Source organism: Brienomyrus brachyistius, unplaced genomic scaffold (assembly GCF_023856365.1).
Source record: "Brienomyrus brachyistius isolate T26 unplaced genomic scaffold, BBRACH_0.4 scaffold47, whole genome shotgun sequence".
Classification (NCBI taxonomy): domain Eukaryota; kingdom Metazoa; phylum Chordata; class Actinopteri; order Osteoglossiformes; family Mormyridae; genus Brienomyrus; species Brienomyrus brachyistius.
In genome coordinates, this window is record NW_026042322.1 from 2,312,907 (window position 1) to 2,335,524 (window position 22,618).

At 50.7% G+C, this 22,618-nt stretch overlaps 1 protein-coding gene across 4 annotated transcripts in view; it reads left to right on the forward strand.

The window, feature by feature from the left end:
* tmem131l (transmembrane 131 like) overlaps window positions 1-20,220 on the forward strand; it is a 28,470-nt gene extending 8,250 nt beyond the window's left edge. For 2 of the 4 annotated variants that reach the window (XM_048999754.1, XM_048999751.1), the window contains exons 4-33: window positions 4,508-4,579; window positions 5,540-5,663; window positions 5,919-6,035; window positions 6,234-6,338; window positions 6,843-6,920; window positions 7,281-7,431; window positions 8,268-8,326; window positions 9,110-9,215; window positions 9,304-9,406; window positions 9,779-9,923; window positions 10,427-10,597; window positions 10,765-10,834; window positions 11,101-11,218; window positions 11,352-11,421; window positions 11,673-11,852; window positions 11,980-12,101; window positions 12,262-12,404; window positions 12,899-13,085; window positions 13,194-13,379; window positions 13,731-13,883; window positions 14,600-15,173; window positions 15,281-15,414; window positions 15,511-15,674; window positions 16,104-16,307; window positions 17,435-17,510; window positions 17,597-17,709; window positions 18,115-18,247; window positions 18,682-18,755; window positions 18,879-19,015; window positions 19,731-20,220. In XM_048999754.1, coding sequence (XP_048855711.1) covers window positions 4,508-4,579; window positions 5,540-5,663; window positions 5,919-6,035; window positions 6,234-6,338; window positions 6,843-6,920; window positions 7,281-7,431; window positions 8,268-8,326; window positions 9,110-9,215; window positions 9,304-9,406; window positions 9,779-9,923; window positions 10,427-10,597; window positions 10,765-10,834; window positions 11,101-11,218; window positions 11,352-11,421; window positions 11,673-11,852; window positions 11,980-12,101; window positions 12,262-12,404; window positions 12,899-13,085; window positions 13,194-13,379; window positions 13,731-13,883; window positions 14,600-15,173; window positions 15,281-15,414; window positions 15,511-15,674; window positions 16,104-16,307; window positions 17,435-17,510; window positions 17,597-17,709; window positions 18,115-18,247; window positions 18,682-18,755; window positions 18,879-19,015; window positions 19,731-20,018 — 4,357 coding nt within the window. In that variant the 3' untranslated portion in view covers window positions 20,019-20,220. The remainder of the gene's footprint in view (window positions 1-4,507; window positions 4,580-5,539; window positions 5,664-5,918; window positions 6,036-6,233; window positions 6,339-6,842; window positions 6,921-7,280; window positions 7,432-8,267; window positions 8,327-9,109; window positions 9,216-9,303; window positions 9,407-9,778; window positions 9,924-10,426; window positions 10,598-10,764; window positions 10,835-11,100; window positions 11,219-11,351; window positions 11,422-11,672; window positions 11,853-11,979; window positions 12,102-12,261; window positions 12,405-12,898; window positions 13,086-13,193; window positions 13,380-13,730; window positions 13,884-14,599; window positions 15,174-15,280; window positions 15,415-15,510; window positions 15,675-16,103; window positions 16,308-17,434; window positions 17,511-17,596; window positions 17,710-18,114; window positions 18,248-18,681; window positions 18,756-18,878; window positions 19,016-19,730) is intronic. The other 2 variants (XM_048999752.1, XM_048999753.1) reach the window with 2 other exon arrangements.
* Window positions 20,221-22,618: the final 2,398 nt, after the last annotated feature.

A 22,618-nucleotide genomic window follows, 5' to 3' on the forward strand; every position in this document is an offset into this window, starting at 1 on the left:
GCAGTGTATTGTGGGATATGTGAGCAGTTCTCGGTTGCTTCAGCCTGTCGATGCTATGCGGTGATGGCTGTCCCACTGTGCTAAGCGTGCTATCGTGCTAATGCCGATTCTTCCATCTCGCGTCACAAGTCTACTGACTCATGCCCCGTCTCCCGCTCGCGTCTGTTGTCCCTTCCCATGTTTCCCAACGTCTGGGTTCCCAGTGTTGAGTTGTTTTTTTTTTTTTCTTTATTTGAAACTGAATCATCTCAAGTCCTCCGAAGCAGTTGGGGGCGCCGGTCCAGTGATCTCTGTGTCTCTGGACTTACGCCGTCCTCCCCTCAGGTTCGCTGTGATGTTGACAGTCTAGCTGTAGAAATTGGCCTTCCCTTGCCACTTGGGAACTGATTCGTGGTGGTATAATTTTTTTTTTTTAGAGGAGGGATGCAATGTGTTGTCTTTGCTACTATATGTCAACCCCCCATTCGTAGATGGGGGTGGAGGGTGGTGCCCATTTGTCCCCAGTACACGTTCTGTTCAGAAGATGCTAACAAGCATGAAATATCTCACTTTGCCTCTGCTTTATCACTGCCCCCCCACCCCCCACCCCCCCCCCCCCCCCCGTCCAAACTTCCGTCGCCTCACTCGTACACCGATGCTATAAATAACGCACTGGTTTGTTTTGTTCTGAATTTCGCTACTATGTTACTTGCCTGATACTGTCCCTTATTGCCGAATATGATTGTTGGAGCGATTTTAAATGCATAATCAATGACTGAAAGTGGATGTACCTTTTGTCTGGCGGTGCGTGTTCACTGTTTGGAGAAGCGAATGTGTAGCAGAAGTCTTCCAAAATGACGGCTTTTCCTTGTAGTCTCATGACCCGCCTCCCTGCTCCTGTCTTATCGCAATGGGCTCCTGAGGACATGCCTAAAATAAGGCCAGTTAGATAAGGGCGTCGGTGCAGATCTGAGATCCAGATCACTGGCTGTCTGCTGCCGACTTCCGACCGGGCGCGGGTCCTTGTGTCGCGTTACTCGGGAAAGAGCGGCTGAAACATGCAGCCTTGCCACAAGATTTTAATTTTTGCGCGATAAGGCAGGGAGATATCCTTTAACTCTTTGTCACTGAGGCGGGATTCTGACAGAGTGGAACATGAAAACTCTATTACAGGAGGGAAGCCGGGATTTTGTCTGGGTGTAAAGAAACACTACATAGATCCAGATGTCTATTTCAACCTCTGTTGCGCTGCCTGTTTACGGCGAGATTTTTTTTTAATCTGTTAGTTTATAGCGTTATGGTTGAAACGATTGCGTTATTTGCCCCCCATGGACTTCACTTTACAAGAATTTCCCCTCCAGTTATGAGGCACCAACTCATAAAACGAGTTATGGCAGAGAGCTTGTAGAATGTCGTATACTTTGCCTTTAAGGTGTGCCGGAAACCGCGGACCCCTGTTACGAGTACTTACATTTTGAAAAACGCGGTCTGCGGATTGTGCTGTGCTTCAGCAGTTATGTTGCGGGAGCCGAACTGGTTCAGGCTGGTTTGCTTGTCGGGGTGGGGGTGGGGGGGGGGGGGCTCTCCATCTGTGATGTATAGGTTGATAGGGTGGACTGAAGCCATGTTCAGTGTGACACAACTCACCTACATACGAATGAAATGGACCCCGCTGCTATTTTGGGACTCGCAGAGGAAGCAGTCTGCGTTCGCTTCGGGCTGCTCTCTTGAGGGGTGTCCTGTCTCGGCCTCCCAGTTTGCAGCGTAGGGCAAAGCCTGAGGTTCGAGGTCCGCCGCAGGGCAGGCCTCATGCTCGCTAATGCCGTCTATCTTGTCGGTTGATTCTGTGCTTTTCTGGTTTAGCCGATCAGTCGATCTGAATTTTGTCTCAGCCAGTCGTCTTTCTGTACGCCAGAGGCAATTTATGGGATTTTTTTTTTAAGGTGGGAGGGTACATAATTCATACAGAGGGGCCAGTCTTATTAGCCAATAATGTTTTGAATCGATGAGTGATAGGGGAGGGGGCTCTCTGGAGGCCAATCAGCTGGGGCCAGTTGCCCCTCTGACTCCGCTTCTCTAAACGCTCCTGCTGTACACTCTGGGAACCCAGGTTATGTCATCGAGACGGGGTCTGAACCCACTGCTCCGCTTGAGGCTTTGCACGCTCCAGGGTGCCAGGCAGCCGAATCTTCAGCCGATCCCTCATTTCTACGGGCCCTGGGGGCGACCGTGGGAGGCGGACGAAGCAGAGGCTCGTTAAGAATCCAAACCAGAGCCTGTGACTGATGTATCCAGAGTTGCGCTCCTTGATATGCGGCTGTCTGCCAGCTATTGGGGTCTCAGTCCATAACCACCTGCCTGGACCCTCTCTCTGTCTGTCAGCTCGAGGCGTAAATCTTAGAGGGCATAGGGAGCGAGTGGGGGCAGCTTTGCTTCTGGTTTTTCTTTTTAATCTTTGCTACTCCTTTAGAGCGGCCTGTGGAGGTGGCTGCTGGGTGCAGTGTGTGAGATTGACCAGCAGGGGCACCCTGACTGACAAGTTACAGATACATGTGTTTTGTACGATTGATGCGTCCACATATTTGGCACTCGTCCAGGCCTCTCGTGTGGCTCAGCCGCTCGGCAGCTGTGGCAGAGGCCAGCTCCATCGCTCAGCCTGCACCTCAGCCTGTGGGCCGCACTCAGGGTGGGCTATTTTTGGAGGAGGTTAGCGTTTGGTTATGAAAGCGAGTGTCTGTTTAGGCATCGTGCTGGATGTCTCAAGTTTAGGATGCTTGTACTCAGTTATGAACCTGGTTACGCAATCGGCCTGATTTAAACAGCAACAAAATGGTAATAATTTATTCTAAGCAGGCCGTTAATATCATGGATACATGTTCTTCCTCCGTGTAGTCTCCTTGTCGTCTGTACAGCCTGTCCATGGAGAATCCAGACTGTACAAATTCTTGGGCTGTACTGTACTGTAGGGCTGTAGTGTTTCCTTCTCACTGATCTCTAGATGTCTATGCCCCCCCCACCCACCCAATCCTGGCCTCTGTCCACCCCGGACATCCGTGTCGAGCCGGGGGGTAACTACAGTGGCCTGTGAAAGATGCCGGTCCAGACGGCGACCCAACCAGGGACAAGCATCCTTGGGGATGTACCGTTTGCATGAAGGCCTTCCTGGTGCGTGTGACTTGTGTCCATGTTACCCCAAAGTTACGCCGAAGGCTGATTATTGCAGTGTTTCTGAACGGGTTTCATTTTCAGTGTGGTTTCCTGTGTCACTCCGGACCTTTGCCGTTTTGCGAGACACAATGCGGCCAGTGGTAACTGTGGGGGTCTGTATCGTTAGACATAATTAAGCAGTAGGTGCACAGTTGTAGATGACAGTGCCCCTGCGGACTGCTAGATGACTAGATGACCGGCGGGTTGCTAGATGACTCGAGTGTCCGCAGCCGTTGTTCAGTGTGTTAATGGCGTGCCGGAACCCCCCGGATCGTGAAAGGAGAACAACGGGGGCATTCATGTCGAGGCGATGCAGCCTCATTCCTGATGTGCTGATGTTCTCCTACCTCTTTGAGGAGGTTGTTATTAGTGTTATTAGTGGGTGTGAGGTTTGGCAAATTCTAACAGTGTTGTTGACCTTTTTTTTATACCAACATGATACTGTGTCGTTTCGAAATGAAATTCAGAAGCCAACATTTGCAATACTTAAAGGGGCCCAGTTATGCTCATTTTCACTTTGGGGTCTACTAGAATAGACGTATGTGCTTCAATGTTCGAAAAACTGTACATCTCTATTCGCCCTCTGTTTTGATATGCACTGTCAGAGCTTTAAGCCCCACCCCCGACGAGCCCGGTGTGTTCTGATTGGTCAGCTTGCCCTACACATTCTGCACATTCTGTCCCCGTCTTGCAGTCTGCTGATAGACACTTGCAGGTAGGCGGCCCGTAAGGATTGTGCTATGAAGTGACCTCACCATGTCACGGAAGTAAGGGCTGGCAATCCAACGAGGCGGGTTAAGCAGATTAGAGAAGAGCGGTTAATGTGGTGAACGTTACTCTCTTTGGCGTGTACTTTGGGCCTTAAGACTTCGCAGGCCGTTTACATTTACCTAAAGCTGTGTAATACACTAAAGAAAGCGAAAAATCGGAAAGCACAATAGGAGCCCTTTAACTAGGGGTCAAAGATATGGGGCCTTATCTTTGTATTGCATGTTATTTAGTAGATGCTTTTCTCTGAAGTGCCATGCAAGTGAGTGTCAGAGCGGGGTCAGCCGGTCCCTGGAGCAATTGAGGTTAAGGGCCTTGTTCAGATACCTAGTGGTGATGTGATTACTCTGCTTGGCTGTTTGAACTTGCAACATCCCGGACAAGAGCACAGACCCCTGACCTGCTCAGCTGCGGTTAGATTGTATCTGTGGCTACACCTACTTGCGTTTTGTCCTGGAGTCTTAAGTATGACTTATGATGTCTATCCTCTTAAGGTTCCAACAGCACATACCCTGGTCTGTAACCCCCCCCCCCCCCCTCCTTTTCCCTGCAGCTCCTTATTTGACACGCGGGAGAGCAGGAGCTCTCTGTCATTCCAACCATCAGCTCTGGCCTACGGGGCACAGTGAGTACCCCCACCCTTCATTACTTAGAACCCCTCTCCATCTGGATTCTCTTATTTGTGTAAAGTATTTGTGTGAGTTTTATCATTTCAAATGGTAGAATCGCAAACTATAGGTGGTTTGATTATTATTTATTTTTGAGACATTAGACAGAATGAGGAATGTGTAATTCCATATTTAAAAAAAAAAAAAATAAATAAAAAATCAAAGAAATCTACTAGAGTAGAAGATGGGTGCGGACCGGCCTTGTACCAAGCCTGAACCGATCCTGTGCCGGAGTTCTAGTGGCTCCAAGGTCCCGCGGGCTGGTTGGGAGAGTTTGGGCCTGACACTCAGCTTGGCAGCCCCCGCCCGCAATAAGTAGCATTCTTCTACCAAACGGGGAGACGGCAGTTCATCCGCGAGACGCATCCGCCGCGGGGTGGTCTATGTCTCAGAGCGGTGGGCCCCCCCGCGGGATGACCAAATATGGAGAGAGACGCGCGGGAGCGTGAGACACTCTGGGGGACGGTGCTGTATAAACCGGGGCTGGCATAAGCGTTTCGTCTTTGACTTCGGAGGCTTGGCCGCTGGCTGCCACGGTAACCCATGAGGTTATGTCGTCAGCTTCACTCCCCCCTCGAGCTGGACTTTTAAATTTGTTCTAAGGCGGGAAAAAGAACGAAAAGCGATCAGCCGCTGATGTACGCAGGCAGTTGTTTTCTCTCGTTATTTCTCTCCCCTGGTATTTTTTTTTCTGCACTGCGTAACATTGATTTCTTAATCGCCGCCACCATCTATTGCATGGTGACTAATTTTATTGCAAATCCTCTGCCGGTTCCATCTGTTTTTAATGCCTCGGATGAGTTTGTGAATCATCTTGCTCTCCAGGGGCCTTTTTACACCCCAGAACAAATGTCTGTCAAACTTCTCTTCTGAATCGAATCACGCCCCCCCCCCCCCCCCCCCACTCGTTCCCCCAGGCCGCTGGGGTTGCCCCGAGCAGAGACTGTGCACGTCCACAACCCGAGCCAGGAGCTGCCCGTGACGGTACTGTCCGTGTTCACGCCCAGCAGGCATTTTCACACGCCCTCGTTCCACAGAAGGGTGAGTTGTTGGGGGGGGCTTTTCAATGGTCCAAGAACCAAGACAATGCCGCTGACTGTTGCGCTTTTCCACACCCCCCAGTGTAGGTGTGCGCACGTGCGAGTCTGACCGTGCGTGTGCACATATTTACACTGTCGCACGTGCTGATTTCTGGTTCTCAGCTTTGTTTGAATTGTGGGCTTGATGCCAGAAGGGGATGGGGTTTAGTCCCAGTGGGACTACCCAGTGACACTTTATCTATTTCCTGCCTTCCAGGTGATTCCGCCACGGGGGAAGGCTTCCTTTAAGTTAATCTTCTTCCCAACGGAGGAGGGCAGTGTAGAAAGTACCTTATTTATAAACACCACCCTGCATGGTGTCCTCTCTTACCAGGTGAGTCAGCATCTTACCAGGGGAGTCAGTATGGGTGGCACCTTCAGACAGAAAATGACATCACTAGTCTATAGGCTGCTTTCTTGCGAGCACCTGTCCAGTACTGTCATAGCCAGCCCTGCCCCTTACAGACCGTGGAGGGTTCAGACGTTTCGATTCATGTATTGGGTGGTACTGATCGTCTGGTTGGTCTTCCAGGTGTCTGGGGTTGGAGTGCATCACGGCTCCTCAAATGTTGCCCAGAACAGGGATGGAACGCTAGTTTTCCCGCACATACAGAGCATTAAACTGACCCAAACTCAGGTAACCCGTCACTGCTACGTTTTTTTTCCACCACTGACCTCTGGGGCCGGGTCCGTGACATGACAGCCAGCAGCAGCTGGTCCCCGCTGTGATGTGGCGGCTGGAATTTTGCCCCCGCCTCTCACCCTGCGGGGCAAATAATGGAGGGGCATCATGACAGCACCGGGGCCGCCTCGACAGGAAGTGGCTCCCCTCGTACTGCAGTGCATGCTGGGAGCCCAGGCCTGCCTGGCGGCTCGACAGGAAGCATGTGATGTTTTACAGTGATCTTTTTTAAAATTCAGTTTATCATGGAGCAGATCTGATTAATGTAGAAAGTTTATATTTAGATGCTTTTCACGGGCTTGTTGTTATCGTGTCAACTTGGAGTAAGATGTTTGTGTGAATGAATGTTCTGGTGCTGACCCAGCCTTGCGGTACTGTTAGCCGGTCATCTTAAACGCTAGTGTGTGTTAGCGTTCGCTGTGCATGGATATCAACGCCGCCTCCTGGCTCTCTCTGCAGGGCGATGCATCAAATGTCACAATCCTGGGACTGCTGATGGAGTCCACACTGCCTAAGGACTACGTCGGCCATCCCCAGGTAACCCAGAGGGCAGCGGCCCAAAAACAAACCCGGTTTTTGGGAACCTTCTGTCCGTGCGTGGATGCCGTTCTGCTTCCTGGAGCAGCGTCAGTTTCACTCATCATGCTTAACAGCCTTTTCATGGGTCCGACCGCCGCAGGAATGTTTGTCCCTGATGCGAATCGCCCATAATCCTTTGCTGCATGTTTGCGCACAGGGAGCTGGTCGGCTGCCCGTTCTAAACATGCAGATCAGAAAAGTGGCTTGTCGGGAGGGCTTAGCAATGGGGACAGGATGTGGATTCGTGACCCCGCCACCATCCCCCCCCCCAGTCCATTTTCCTACGCGTGACGGGACTGCCTTCCTGTGATTTCCCAGGGGTCTTGCTTCCAAGCAGAGCAGAAGCTGGTGGCTCAGATCAGCCTGTCGGAGAGAGGAGAGAAACACACAGACCTGGAGAAGCTGAAGCCTTACGTCATCGAGAACATCCTGGTCCTTTTCGTCGTGCCATCGGCAGCGAATTCTCTGCGTGAGTGCGCCGGCGAGCCGCGGAATCTGAAAAGGCTAAAATTAGATCCTGGAGCGTCAGACATGGAGAATGAGCCCGAGAACCAGGACTGTTGCATACAGATGTTTTTGTGAAGTTATGATTCATAACCGCTCCTGGGGTTTTAGGACTGACCGACGTGGCGAAATTTGACGATAGGATGGCGGCTCTGCACACGCAGACATCTCTGTGTGAGGGGGGGGGTGTCGTTTCTGCTCGGGACGTTTTATTAGCGTGTCTCTTATTTTCCGAGTCGTGCTGTAGAGGTGTGAGGAATGCTGGGTCTGATTGCTGCCTGTGGGACCATGAGGATTGACAGGCGATGGTTGCTGGGAGGCTGCGTGTCAGTGCTGCTGGCGCTGGGTGGGAATTGCGCCCCCCCCCCCTTTTTTTTTTTTTGGCGTCTGCCAGCAGCCAGGGCAGGAGTTGGGAGAGATTGGCATAGAACAATAGGAAAGATTCCCTCGCTGGACCATGGACTAAGGGCCTTCCCACCTGTCCTTCCCTGGGGTGGGCATGGACCCCCTCCCCCAAAGGAAACAGCTTAAATGTAGTTTCTTTTGCTTCATTCGTGTGCGAAGTATGTACACTTTGTACTGAGACAGGGCCACCTGTGAGTGTAGCATTGCAACTAAATTTTGGAGGTTTTTTTGTTTACATTTTTCCAGTGTGACTTAGGGTGGAGGGAGGGGTCAGGGTATGTGCACACTTCCTGGGATTGGAACCAACGACCTTACCCAGCTTGTTGTTGTGGTGGTGGTTGTTGTAATTTTTTTTGTTACTATTGTCATTCGTATGCTTTTCTTTCATCTGTACAGGAGTGCCAAAGATAAATATATACATGTTGAATTCCGGAGTCAAAAAATTGTTTGTGAAGGTAAGGAGCACCGGGTTTTTGTGTGTGTGTGTGTGTGTGTGTGTGTGTGTGTGTGTGTGTGTGTGTGTGTGTGTGTGTATATTTTGGTGGGTGGATATTTGCGAGCATGTGTGTGTTTGGGTGCTTGAGTGTATTTGGGGGTGTGTGTGGGTGTAAATTTAGGTGTGTGTGTGTGCGTGTGTGTATATTTTGGTGGGTGGAAATTTGCGTGCGTGTGTGGGTTTGGGTGCTTGAGTGTATTTGGGGGTGTGTGTGGGTGGAAATTTAGGTGTGCGTGTGTGTATATTTTGGTGGGTGGAAATTTGCGCGCATGTGTGGGTTTGGGTGCTTGAGTGTATTTGGGGGTGTGTTTGTGGGTGGAAATTTAGGTGTGCGTGTGTGTATATTTTGGTCGGTGGAAATTTGCGTGCATGTGTGGGTTTGGGTGCTTGAGTGTATTTGGGGATGTGTGGGTGTAAATTTAGGTGTGTGTGTGCGTGTGTGTATATTTTGGTGGGTGGATATTTGCGTGCATGTGTGTGTTTGGGTGCTTGAGTGTGTTTGGGTGTGTGTGTGGGTGTAAATTTAGGTGTGTGCGTGTGTGTATATTTTGGTGGGTGGAAATTTTGCGTGCGTGTGTGCATGTGTGGGTTTGGGTGCTTGAGTGTTTTTGGGTGTGAATTTCGGTGCGTGTGTGTGCATGTGTGGGTTTGGGTGCTTGAGTGTATTTGGGTGTGTATTTCTGTGGTTGGGTGTGCATGTGTATTGCTCTCCCCGTTACCATGACACTCCTGCTGTCTCCAGGAGATTCAGCTCTTTTCCAAAGTCGACAGCACCGTTGAGTTCAAGCAGGTCCTGCTGCGGGCCTCCAGCACTAACTTCACCCAGGTGGCTTCGTTAGTCTGCAAAGGTGAGTCCCGCTCGCTGCCCAGGATCGGCCCTCACTCCCCCTGCTTCCCCAAGCCATAATCGCCTGCCTGTCTGCTTCCTCCATTCAGGGCCCTTTCCTGCAAACGGGAAAAAGTGTCTCCGGCAAATCAGTCTGCAGCTCTTGCGAAACCACACAGTAAAGTCCCATCCAGCCTTTGGGATCCTCAGCAGGTACGCAGAAGCATTTCCTCTTTGTATAATACACAGATGCGTGTTATACTGCCCTACACAGGTGAAACACTGTAACTGCATATTTTATACAAACTGAGTTATGACCAAAACCGGGTCTCTTGGGCTCTGTTTTATCTCATGAAAAATATCCTAGGGTATGTATTCAAAATAACTATCGTTTACCTATGTTCTTCTCCTACGGGTGGACAGTCCATTAAACTCTGAAGCCATTTTTCTGAGGTTCAGTGTCTGTCTTTGTGGGACAGTGTAGAGTTACAGGTGTTCATATTAGTGTATGCAGATCACTTTAGTTTGAGCTCCTTGCCTCCTGATGGAGTGCCTGATGTTCATGATTTCTTTCTCCATTCCCAGAGACCTGGGGGATGGGTCTCCTGTCCAGTTCCACATCAATCAAACGGGTGACGACCACGCCGACGTCTGGCTGACCAGCCCCCTCGACTTCAGCTTTGAAGTGCGGAACGTGACGATGACGTCGGAGATGGACGGCCTCTTGGAGGTGGGGTCCGCTGCTCCCCACTCGGGCTGCGCTGCTGCTAATCTTAAATGTTGCTTAAAGTGTTACTGGGGAAATCGGAAGGGAAAATCCACTGAAAATGCTAAAATGTTAGCTGTAGCACCATTACGGCTTTAAAGTAATTTTCTTATTTAAAATTGCTTTTAACAAAATAATAATTTGCCACGCACCTATGGGATCCAGGTTTGAGTCTGTCTTGGCTCCACCTGTGTGGAAATTTGCATGTTTTCCCAGAGCTGTCCTGGGATTCCCTCTGGGTTCTCCAGCTTCCCTCCACAATCCGAAAGCATGCTGAGGTTAATTAAAGTTGGCAGCTCGCCCATAGCTGAGTGTTTTGTGTGTTTGTGTGAATGGTGTGGATGCCCTGCGATGGATGCGTATTGGATATTTGATTTAATAAGTTAATTGGTCTCGGTCGGACTGTCTAGGTCAGCCTAGAAGGGGCGACCATGATCTGACGTAGTCTGCTTTCCGCTCCCCTTCAGGTGGTGAACTTCAGCGGGCCGCTCGCCGTCCATCCAGGCTGCTGGAGGCTGCTGTCGCTGCAGCTGACTGGCCGCACGCTGCCTGTCAGTGTGGTCATCGCTGTGACCCTGGGCACCAGCCTGGGCGTCTCGCTGGAACTTCCCTTCCACTTCCACTCCTCTCTTACCAAGGTGACCCCACCCCCCGCTACTTTGCCGCATCCGCGTGGCTCGCTGTCCCTGTTTGAGTCCCCCACCCGCTGTCTAAGTCTGCCCCTTCTGGGACGTGACCCTGCAGCCTTCCGTGGTATCCATGGTAATGACTGTGCCTCGCTGTAACCATGGCGTCTTCTCTCCAGCAGGGGGACATTGTATTTGAGGCCAGTGGGGAATGCGGGAGACCCTGCAGGCTCCGGCTGTCCGAATCCGGTGAGACCGGTTAGACTGACACCCCGCTGATACCTGTAACCCAGTACGGAGGCTATTTGAATGGAGGATATGGGCCATGTGACCCGCATTGAAACGTGAATTTTCATTTGAGCGGTTTAGGGAAACCCATAGTGCTAGCTAATCAGGTAGCAGTTCCCTCATGAATATTAACGAGTTTCCCCAAACCACCTTTTTAAAACGAAAATTCGCCGTTGAAACTGTTCTCATGGCTAAGCCCCTCCCCACCGTCATGTTCCCTCCCACAGGGCGTGGCCAATGGCAGCGCTCCTTCCTGGACTCCGCCTCCTCCTGGCAGACAGACAGCATCCTGGCCTCGGAGCTCTGCGCCCGCTGGCGGAGCCACAAGAAGAGGCTCACGTGCAGGTGAGAGACACGTGAAGGGGCTGGGGGGGGGGGGGGAAGGGAACTCAGGACGGGGGGGGCAGAGGGATAGGCAGAGCAGCACACACCTGGCTGACAGGCTGACTCTCTTTCTGTTTCGTTTCTGAACCGGAAGCTGGCCGCGACTCCCAGTGGAAACCAGTTCCCATCTAGACTTTGGTGCCAGTCCAGTCAATGAGAGCAAGGTAGGTGGTAACCATCCGGCAGACACGTGGATTTGTGCCCTGAAATCTAATTCGCTGTTTGAGCAGCGAATGTGCCTTGAAGGCTTTGTTCAGTCTCTGTGTTAGTTTGTTCCGTAGTTTTGTAAACTGATGGCTTTGGGAAAGTGACTCATTGTTCCGTAGCCGTTTGAGGCATTTTAAATTGGTTTGTGAAAGTGTTATGTGACAGACTAGGCTATGATGATGATGATGATGATGATGATGTGACCCAGGTAAAGTTCTTCACCTTGAAGAACCCCTCGTCCCACCCTGTGTCCGTGGAGCTGAGGCCCTTGGCCTCGTACTCGGCTCCCCTGGGGGCCCTGGACCTGCTGACCAAGTGGTTCAACATCAGCCCGCTGTCGGTCAACGTCACAGCTACGGAGTTCACGTTACTGAAGGGGAGTGGTCAGGTGAGGTCTCTCCTCTGCCCCCCCCCCCCCCCCCCACTGCTCCGCCCTCCATTGTCGCGAGACGGCATCGTCACCGTGAGGCACTTGTGTTGATACTCGCGCCTCCTCTCCACCCCTCCTACTGCAGGAGGAGTGGCAGACAGCAGACGGGGCCCTGCGACTCCTCCTCCAGCCCCTGGAGAGCAGGGAGGTGGGCGTGGCTTTCACCCCCACCGAGCACAAGTCTGTGACCTCACTCATCCTCATCAGGTATCTGCTCTTACCCCACCCACGCAAGGATTCCATGCTGGATGATTTGGACTCGGGTTCCAATGATTTCATGTGGTTTGCGGTTAGTTTATTGAGCAGATTACTCGCCATGTTCTTGTGCCGACGTTGGGTGATGGGTGACTGTCTCTCTGCACGACAGAAACAACCTGACTGTGTTCGACGTGGTGATGGTGAGGGGTCATGGGGCCAGGGAGCTGCTGCGCATCGGGGGCAAGCTGCCGGGTCCAGGGGCTTCACTGCGCTTCAACGTGCCCCAGTCCACGCTGATGGAGTGCAGAGATGGTGAGGGGTGCCGCCGCCGCGACCCGTGTGGCGGGGGCAGGTTTTTCCAAGCTGTTTACCAGGCATGCTGGAGGCTTTCGTTTTGCTGTCAGCTGTAGCTTTAACAGCACTAGGCATGTAGATACAATTTTAAATATTGTCTGGATGCAGTGTGGGACGCCGGGTGTACACTGGCGGGATGCAGTGTGGGACGCCGGGTGTACACTGGCGGGATGCAGTGTGGGATGCTGGGTGTACACTGGCGGGATGTAATATGGAATAGCTAGTGTATACTTACTGGATGAAGTGTGGAATGGCAGGTGAATAGTGGGGTGGATGCAGTTTGGAATTTCAGGTGAATGCTCTGAATACTGAGTAGATGCAGTGTAAAATACTGAGTAGATGCAGTGTAAAATACTGAATAGATGCAGTGTAAAATACTGAGCAGATTCTCAGAGAACTCACTCTGTCATTGTGTACCCCAACCCTCTGCCCCCTTACCCCCACCCCCCCAGGGCTGAGGAGCAATAAGCCCCTGTTCGCCATCCGGAAGAGCTTCAAGGTAGAGAATGCAGGGGAGCTGCCCCTGACTGTCGAGTCAATGAACATCAACGGCTATAAATGCCAGGGTTTTGGGTTCGAGATCCTGCAATGCCGCTCATTCCAGCTGGACTACAACTCCTCTTCAGAGATCAACATTGTGTACGTGTCCGCCTGCCTGGCCGCCCTCCTGCAGGAAGTGTGCTGCACGGCATAGTCTTGCCCTTCCAGGCCTTATCCTGACTCCTTCACCCCCTCCCTCCACTGCAGCTTCACTCCCGACTTCACGTCCTCCTGGGTGATCCGGGACATGACCCTGGTGACGGCTCGGGGTTCCACCTTCCCCTTCACACTCAACGTGACTCTGCCCCACCACATGCTGCCCCTGTGTGCCCAGGTGGTGCCCGGGCCCAGCTGGGAGGAGACTTTCTGGCTGGTCACCATCATCTTTACATGGTCAGTGTCAGCTTCTGTCCCGTAAAGGACGCCAGGGAAACGGAGGGTGTTACAGTGAATCCCTGGCAAAGTACAGTCAGAGTTGAACTGTAGTGCTAAATAGAGCTTTGATAGGATGGATGGATGTATTTGGTATTTTCTGTTCTGTCTTCTTGCCAGCAGGGGGAGTACTGGTTAAGGGCAATGATTTGCTTCTTTTAAAGTCTAAGAAATATACAAGTGTGTGAATTTGTCATTTTAATCTCATTGAAACAAATTTGAATTCTTGGAAGAAATTCTAATTCTGCCTTGTTTTGTACGCAAATTATTTTTTTATTTTACTCATTCATCATATTCATCTGTTGGTTTCAGCCTTTCACTCGGGGGCGTCTGTCTGATGGCGTTCCACCGAGCCCAGTACATCCTCACGGAGTTCTCGTCCCCTGGTCCCCGGAGCAATCACCACAACTCGGTTCTGTCCCGGGAAAATGGCGTGGTGAACGCAGTGACCCCCCCCTCAGCAAAGTAAGGCCAGCTTCAGATTCGGAGGTTTCCTGTGATTTTTACGGCCAGTTAGTTCAGCCGCCGGTTGCTCATAAGAGAGAATGTAACTTTAGTGATACCTTCGCCAGACAGCGAAGGAAATTTTTGATTAGAATGAATGTTACATTTGCATAGTGCTTTTCAAGACACCCAGAGTGCTTTACAGAACCAGTGGGGATCCACTTCAACCACCACCACTGTGTAGCCCCCACCTGGGTTCTGCACCAGTACACTCACCATGCAGTAGCTAAAGTGGTGAAAGGGCAAGAGAGAATTCACCAGTTAGATATAGGGGGTGATTGGGAGTCTAGATTTGATAGGGCCACAGTGGGCAATTTTAGCCAGGACATCTGGGTACCAGTCCTACTCTTTCAAAAGATGCCCAGGGATCTTTTATGGCCTCAGAGTCTCAGGACCCCAGTTTCACGTCTCTTCCAAAGTAAAATCATTTTTACAGCACAGTGTCCCCATCACTGCACTGCGGCATTGGGATCCACACTGACCCCAGGATGGGTTAACGCTTTGGCCACACCAACACCTGCTCCAGGAGGAACCCAGCCTTCCTAGAAATAAATACAAGAAATCTGAGAAAGGACAATAAACACATAAAGGAAATTCATAAAATTGCCGGAAGTAGCAGTGCATAAGTAAGAGAACTGTGGAAAGCAGCCTTGTTTGTCTTTTTGTTTTGCTCTCAGCAGAATAAAAGGCAGTTGCAAGACCTTTGTGGACTCGTGCAACACGTCAGACAAAGGCAAAGGGAAGGGCTCCCTAGCCGTGGCCAACACCCCTGTCCGCAGCCAGACCTCCTCCAAGAAGGGCAGTGGTGCCCTCTCTCAGCCTCAGAGGAAGCACAAGGTCTCGCTCTACTATAGCAGGTACAAGGTCAGCTCCCCAGCCTCCGCTGTCACGGCACTGGAACCTTCTACAGAGCAGGAGGAGCGCAGCCCTGAGCGTGGCTTCGAGCAAGACCCGGAGAGCTGCTGCAGCGTCGGCAACGGCGCCGATGAGGCAGGCGCTGCGCTGCCCCCCGCTCCGGAGGAAAAGCCGGCATACCTCGAGGAATCGAGGAATCACGGTGCCGTCAAGGAAAAGGAGCCGCCCCCCATTATGTTTCCCATGGAAACGCATTCCGGCTTGGAGAGTGTGACCACACCCCCGGGCCCCCGGCCGGGCCCGCTGGCATGCAGTCCAGCTGAGAGGCCTCCCGCCGAGGGCGATCCGACTCCACAGAGGAAGGAGCCCAGGAAGAGAGACGTGGTGGAGGTGGAGGTCAGTGTCCCGTGACGGTTCCCGCAAGAACCCGAATGTGACTCTCAAAGCGAGGTGGTTTAGCATGTTGTTCGTTTTATCGATGCTCCTGCCATGCGGACTGACAGCCGAGGGAGGAGTCCCACATGCATGAGGTGCCGCAGCCTGAGAAAGCGGAGCTGGTCGCCGTGGCCAACGGCAGCTGCAAGGGGAAGAAGAACATGGGCAAGAATCGCAGGAAGCCCAGTGACGCCATGGCCGGGTAGGGGGTCACGGGCAGCGGCTGCAGCCTTGTCCACGCGTTTGTGGTGGTTCAGCATTAAATGCTCCGCATCCTGCCTCCCCCCCACCCCCGCAGTATCCCTGAGCCCATCGTGGTCGTGCTGTCAGAGAAGAGCAGGGACCTGGAATGGAGGGACAGCCGGACCGCCGCCCGGGCCCGGAACCACTGTGGCAACGGGAAACTGGAGACGCTCAAGTCGGGACCCAGCTCGGAAAGCCTCGTCAAGCAGCTCCAGAATGGTGAGCCTGCCCAGGGTGACCCACCTGCCCAGGGGCTCCTATCCTCCTTGCTGTGTGCTAACCTGATGATGCCACACTAGGGGGCAGTGTTGCACTCTTTTCCATGCTTAAAATTTAATATAACTTAAGAATCAATTTTTTTTTTTATTTACCAATGTATGCTCATATTTATGTTGTTTGCATATGACACCCCTACTCAGTGAAACCAACCCAGTAGATAATCTTAAAATGTAGTGTGCATGTCTTACCATTCAGTGCCCTCAGTTCAGGTAAATAATTTGGTGTGTGTGGGTGAGTGACAGATTCAGTGGGGTTTATCATTTCAGGACCCCCCTAGTGTATTGACTGTCAGGTAGCCTACCATTTAGATGCCCCCCCCGCACAGGTCGCCCTCAGCCCTTGACCCTGCCCACATGGCTCTTTCCGCAGGCGCACGGATGACCCGGTCACGTCGGAAGGGCCCACAGCGGCGCCCCCAGTGGGAGTCCGGTTCTGACTCGGCCAGTTCCTCGGGTAGTGTGCGGGCCAGCCGGGGCAGCTGGGGAAGCTGGAGCAGCACCAGCAGCGTGGAGGGAGAAAAAGACGCTGTGGCCAAACACCACTGCAATGCCGCTGCCCCCCCCACCAGGAAAAGTAGGTCCAACATGCTGTGTGGAAAAAGAACGGCTTCCAGGGAGGTGCCATATCTTTCGCAAACGAGGGGGGTCCTTACATAATGTTAGCTCAGTTTCGGGAGGCAGGATGTTGGGGATCGTCAAAAACAATGCCTAGTGAACCACTTACTATATTGTTTTGACGCCACTAGATGGTGCTGTCTGACCAAAAAAGGGCTAAAGCAGGACTATTCACGTCTGACTCCAAATTCCAGGCTATGTGTTCTGTTCTCCCTGGTAGTTACTTTAATAATTACTGATTCTTATTGGCCAGAGGCTTCACACCTGCATTACAGTAGGGATCAGTGAGACTTGTTCCTTGAGGACTGCGAGTTGCACAGTCCTGGGCTAAAGCATTCCTCATAACAAACCGAGAGCGCCATCTAGTGTGGTCAAAAAAATACCGCAAATGATTCATGAGGCGTCCTTCTGGCCGTCAGTATTTGTCATACCAGCTGTTTGATGGATTCTTTCTTAATCATCTGGAAAAACCATACTGCTTTGTGATACTTCTGTCCAAAGTTGTGAAGTATGTTTTGCGCCCTAGTGCTGCTAAATGACGGATAGCCAGAGTTTTAAAATCTGTGTCGAACGATTGGATGAGGGATAGGAATGTGTTTACGTGGCCCGTAATGCCCTTGAACCCCGTGCTTTTAATGTGTTGGAGGGGGTAGAGGGGACTGTAAGCTTGTCCCGACAGCCTGCCATAGATTTCTGAAGGTGGCGTACAGTGAAGCACAGACTGCCCGCCAGGCTGGCCTAAGCCCCCACCCACCTGCCTCTTCCTGGCACTCCACACAATGATCTGCCAAGACTGTTTGGAACCATGTTCTCAGGGTTGGATGAGAGAACCTCCTACTCTACCATGGGCCTCCTCAAAGCCTATTGGGCTGCAGTCTGGGTGGGCGTCGGCTTTCCCGCCCCCACCACCATGTTACCCATATGGACCACGATCGCTGCTGGCATGCTTTCCCACATTCTCTCCCCCCCCCCCCCCCCCCCCCCTTCCCATGCTATGGGAGCCGGGATCAGCAGAGCTCTGTATCAGACATCAGGCAAGATTCAATACACTCAGCTTCCCAGCCAATCAGAGGTCTGTCTCCACAGGGGACAACGTGCAGCACATGTACTACCCCGAGCGGGACTGTCACCAGGCACTGAACTCCGGCTACAAGACTCTGAGGTAACGTGGTCTCTGCTTGGAGGTGACAAGGCCTCGCCGCCTCTATCTGTCGGGCGCCCCTGACTCCGCCCCCTTATCCTACGCAGCACGCAGAGCCTGCACAGAAGGGACCCCTGCCAGTCACCAGAGCCTGCCCCTACCCCCAGCTTCAGCCCCAGCTTTGCGGCGGTGGCAGCAGCTGGAGTAGAGAGGAATGCAGGTGAGAACTGGCAAAGATGTCGGGCCTGTTAGCCGCCCGTCTCCAGGGCTTAAATGTTAAAATGTGTGTGTTCAGCCGCTGTAAACCTGCAGTTTCCCTCAGGATTAATAAAGTACCTGACTGTCTGTATGTTTCTATGTCTGTCTGTATGCAAGTCAATCCGTATCCATCTTGTCTGTGTCTGTTGCCTATGTGTCTGTCTAATTTTCTGTGTGTTTGTCCATTTATCTCTCTCTATCGATCTGTCTGTCTCTTGCTTTATCTCTCGATCGATCGATCTCTCTGTATGTAGGTCGATCTGAATGTCTGTCTGTCTGTCTATGTCTGTCTGTCTCTCTATCGATCTGTCTGTCATTCCATCCATTCATCCAACCAACCCTCTCTCTCTTTTTGGGTCGCACTCAGACCCAGCCGGCCCCTACCTGAGGGATGAGAAGTGGGCGGCGCCCTCCGTCCCTCTCACCAATGAGTTCCGGTACAACACGACAGAATCCCTGTCGGTCGTACCTCAGGCATCCACCTCTGGCTCATACAGCTGGTAAGGAGCCGTTTCCCAAAAGGGATCCCGCTCACTGAGCAGTGCTATCAGTGCGAGAACCGCTGCATCATCCCTGTGGATATTAAGTCGATACACCTGCCACTGATGACGCGTCTGGTATTTTGGTTTTGCTCCGGTCCAAACGCACCCAGCCTCTCATTGCTGGGTTTATTTGCAGTCAGGATGAGAGCCTGGTAAAGTCGGTTAGCATTTTTAGTGCTTGTTAGCCATCTGAAGCTATACCAGATTTAGAAACGTGAGAATGACCTCACCATCATCACATCAGGTATAACCCCGGTTCTTATGGTGGCTGCTTCCAAGATCATTTTGCTTGTCGGCTCCATTTGGGAACTGGGCCAAAATAATCTTAATGTCAAGTTGACTCACCAGTAAAGCTGTGCAATGGACATGCCCCCCCTCTTTCTCCTTCCCAGTTTCCCCTGGGGCTTCCCTGACAATTCATGTGCCAACCCGTATCCATACTGTGAGCAGAACAGCTACATGCCTGGTAAGGTGTTTTTCTTTGTGTTTTTGGTGGGGAGGGGCCTCTTTCTCTTATTTATCTATATGCAGGCTACACCACTTAAGTCTTTATTTAAATGTGTGATTTCCCCCCCCCCCCCCCCCACAGGAAATGCACATCTCCAGAACAGTTATACTTGCCCGGAGAACAAAAACATGGCCTACAGCGACCATGCCAGTTGGACTGAAGACAGCGGCCAGGACATGCCCACAACCTGGATCTCGCCAACTTGCATGGGCAGCAAGGTCTGTCCCGCCCGCCCCAGTTAAAAATGCAACAGGATCTGACTTCCACTCACTGACTTTCTTGTTTTTTCTTTTTGAAACCTCTCATCTTCGTGTGGCGGCCATTTAATATATTAAAATGGGAATGAGACCTCATAACAGTCTGCTGATTTGGTTCAAACCTCAGATTAGGAAGTCCTTAGTGCCCTACAGCTTTCGGCTGTCTGGGGGGAGGGGGGGACTTCAATCGCCCCACCACCTTTACAGCGATACAGTTCTGTACAAGTGCTAACTGATTAAGTTCTGTTGGTTTTTAAATACCACCCCCCCCCACCAAAAAAAAAAAGCTTAGTGGTCCCAAAGATTTAACATTAAGAATGACCTCATTGACTGATATACAGTCATGGGGAAATGAACCTACCCTTCCTTCAAGCAGATCTAACCTTGGGTAACAAAAACACAATATTTCATTATGTGGTGGTTTTTTTTTTTTTTTTTTTTTTCCTGTAAAGTAAACCAAAATTTAGAAATCTTGTAGAGAGAAAATGAGTACACCTTTACTGTAAGAGTATTCAGCAGGCAGGTATTACATCCATGTCGGCAGCTGGCGATGTTCAGCAGGTCAGCCTGCAGGGCGGCGCTGTCTGCGGTGCGAGTCGGACGCCATCATCATCATATGTCGGGATGTTGGGCCGTATGTGTACCAGAAGAGTGACAAGTGTCTCCTTCTCCACAGCCTTATTTCTCCGGTACCAGGAGCTTGTCCCCCATGTCGGGTCTGTTTGGGTCAATCTGGACCCCTCAGAGCGAGCCATACCAGAGCACCTTCCAGCCAGAGCGCTCACTGCCCCCTTCACCGGAGTCCCCCTTCATCCGGGAGCCCGTGGGATCCAGCAGGCCAAAGCCATTCTCCAATTTCAATCCCTTCGGCCCTCACATGAACTTGGACATTTGGAACTCGTCGTCTAACCGCAGCTCCAACTCCCAGCTGTCAAACGACTCTGGTTACTGTGGCGACACCTAAACAGAATATGCTTTTATTGATAACGTGGGGAGGGACAGGGGAGGGGGGGGGGGGGGGAAATGTGGATTTAAGGGTTTTTTTCCTTTTTATTTTTTCCCCCAAAATTCAGTGTTGTGAAGACTTAAGCGTTTTGTGGTATATTTTTCTAGGTGTTTTGCAGATTTGAACTTAGAAAATTAAAAAAAAAACAATGGTTTTGTAATTGTGTATTTCGTCTTTTATCCACCCCACACACACTACTGTTTTACGTTATTTACTTTGTACAATATTCTCCCCAAGTCGGACTACGGCAGTTGACTGACTTGTTGGCTGGCGTGCAGCAAGTATTAAGTAAGGAATAATTGACGACGGGCCGTTGAATTATTAGAAAATAATGCACACCCGAGGTGGTAATGCGGCCACGACGCGAAGCGGAGTGGCCGTTACACCTCGGGTGTGCATTATTTTCTAATAATTCAACGGTCCGGAGTCAATTATTCCGCTTATACTACGGTTGCCACACCTCAAGACATCGATCAGATGATATATTTCAAGGGATTCGTCTGGTTTTTCTACTTAAATCGCTATTGTGAGTAGGATTATTTCTTCCGCGTCTTATCCAACGACTCTTTTGCTAGTTCCAAAACGTCATTTTAAAGCTGGCAATGGAGGCTTGAGCCGTTGATAGCAGACTAATGCAGTTAATAATGAAGTTATTAGAAAGAGAGCGAGAGAGACAGAGAAAGAGAAACAGGGAGAGAGAGAGCTTGTATGAATTAGGCTACCTCTGTGTGTCCCTCAACAGTGTTCTGAAGCACCGTCTCTAAACTGTAAGTCTGCTTTAAGATGCAGCGCTGTTATTACCTCGCTAGCGAGAAATGTCATGTGTAGCCTTTAAGTTGGTACACTAGGCTAACTAATACTGCTGCAGCCCAGTTGTTGAAAGTTTCATATTCACCGTAATTATTAAAATTTACTTTCGGAAAATCGTCTGTCATGTTGTTGTTTTTGTTAGTCCTGTGTGCTGTATAGGTACTGTATGCTAATTTCCGTTATTACAGTTAACTATGCGAAGTGATATGGAACTGTAATGCGGTCAAGAGAGCTACCTGGAACTACGTTCGCCGTGCGGTTATCTGAAAATAATTGCACACCTCAGAACGTTCGTCAGCCAATCAGATTCAAGCATTCAACGGTCCCGTAGTATAACACTGTTTTGTTCACACACAATTATATAATCACCACGTAATAAAGCCATTCTACACCCATTGATAGTCGCAAAAGAAGCTAGTAACTCGTCCGTCCATTTTCCAACCGAAACAGAAAACGTAAAAAAATAAAATACCGCATGGAGATTTTTACATTTTATTTCGAAATTCTTAGACCAGCTGCTAAAGTTACAAACGCGTTACTGATCGATATACTTAACAAATGTGCATCGTCTGCGTCTGGTCCCTGGAGTCACTACGATTTGGTTACTAGAAGGCTGACCATATTGATATGGTAATACAGCACAATCGCAGCAACTACGCAATATCAGGGTATCGGGTTCACGAATGAGTGGGAGGTTAGTTTCCTTTCATAAAATGCTGCTAAAAGGTGACGTTTGCATGGCTAAAGTAGAGGTGACTGCATAGCAGTGGAAAAGGCTACTGCAATTCAAAATTCTAGCGATGTTTTTTTGCCTTTTTTAAGGTTTGTGATGTTCCGGTTATGCTGCCCTGTAAAACCGAGTAACGCGATGTCTGTGAGCTCAGAATGCACTGAAAGCAAGAGCTAATTTTATTTAAAAATGCAGAACCATGGGAAACGTCCTATGCCAAAAAGGTTAGATCTGCTGGCCATGCTACAACCTAACCTGCCTGTCAGTACCCGCTAAGGTCCATCTTTTTTTCTTCTTTTCATAATTATTAAATGGATACATTGCAATATTCAGGTACGGTCAGTTGGACATGGCCAATAAGTATTTAAGATTACGTCATAGCGCTTTTCTATAGGATAATGCCACGCCTAACAGGTGATTGGTCAGTGTCTAAAAGAGCGGGAAAAGGCCAAAATAATGGAGCTTATAGTAATGTCGCTTCAAGACGCTGTTCAATTAAAAAAGCTGTTAATTATGAGTCGTAATTTACGCCCGTATTTTATACATGTGCTGTAGACGACTGGACACGAAATAATACGCTCATGTGTAAGTATATACCACGGAGCCCAGGAAAATGTATGTTACATTTACTGCATTTTTTAAGATTAATATTTAGCTGGGGGGTGGCATGGTGGTGCAGTGGTTAGCACTGTTGCCTCACACCTCTGGGACCCGGGTTCGAGTCTCCGCCTGGGTTACATGTGTATGGAGTTTGCATGTTCTCCCCATGTCGTCGTGGGGTTTCCTCCGGGTACTCCGGTTTCCCCCCACATGCCAAAAACATGCTGAGGCTAATTGGAGTTGCTAAATTGCCCGTATATGTGAGTGAATGGTGTGTGAGTGTACCCTGCGATGGACTGGTCCCCCATCCTGGGTTGTTCTCTGCCTCGTGCCCATTGCTTCCGGGATAGGCTCTGGACCCCCCGCAACCCAGTAGGATAAGCGGTTTGGAAAATGGATGGATGGATAGATATTTAGC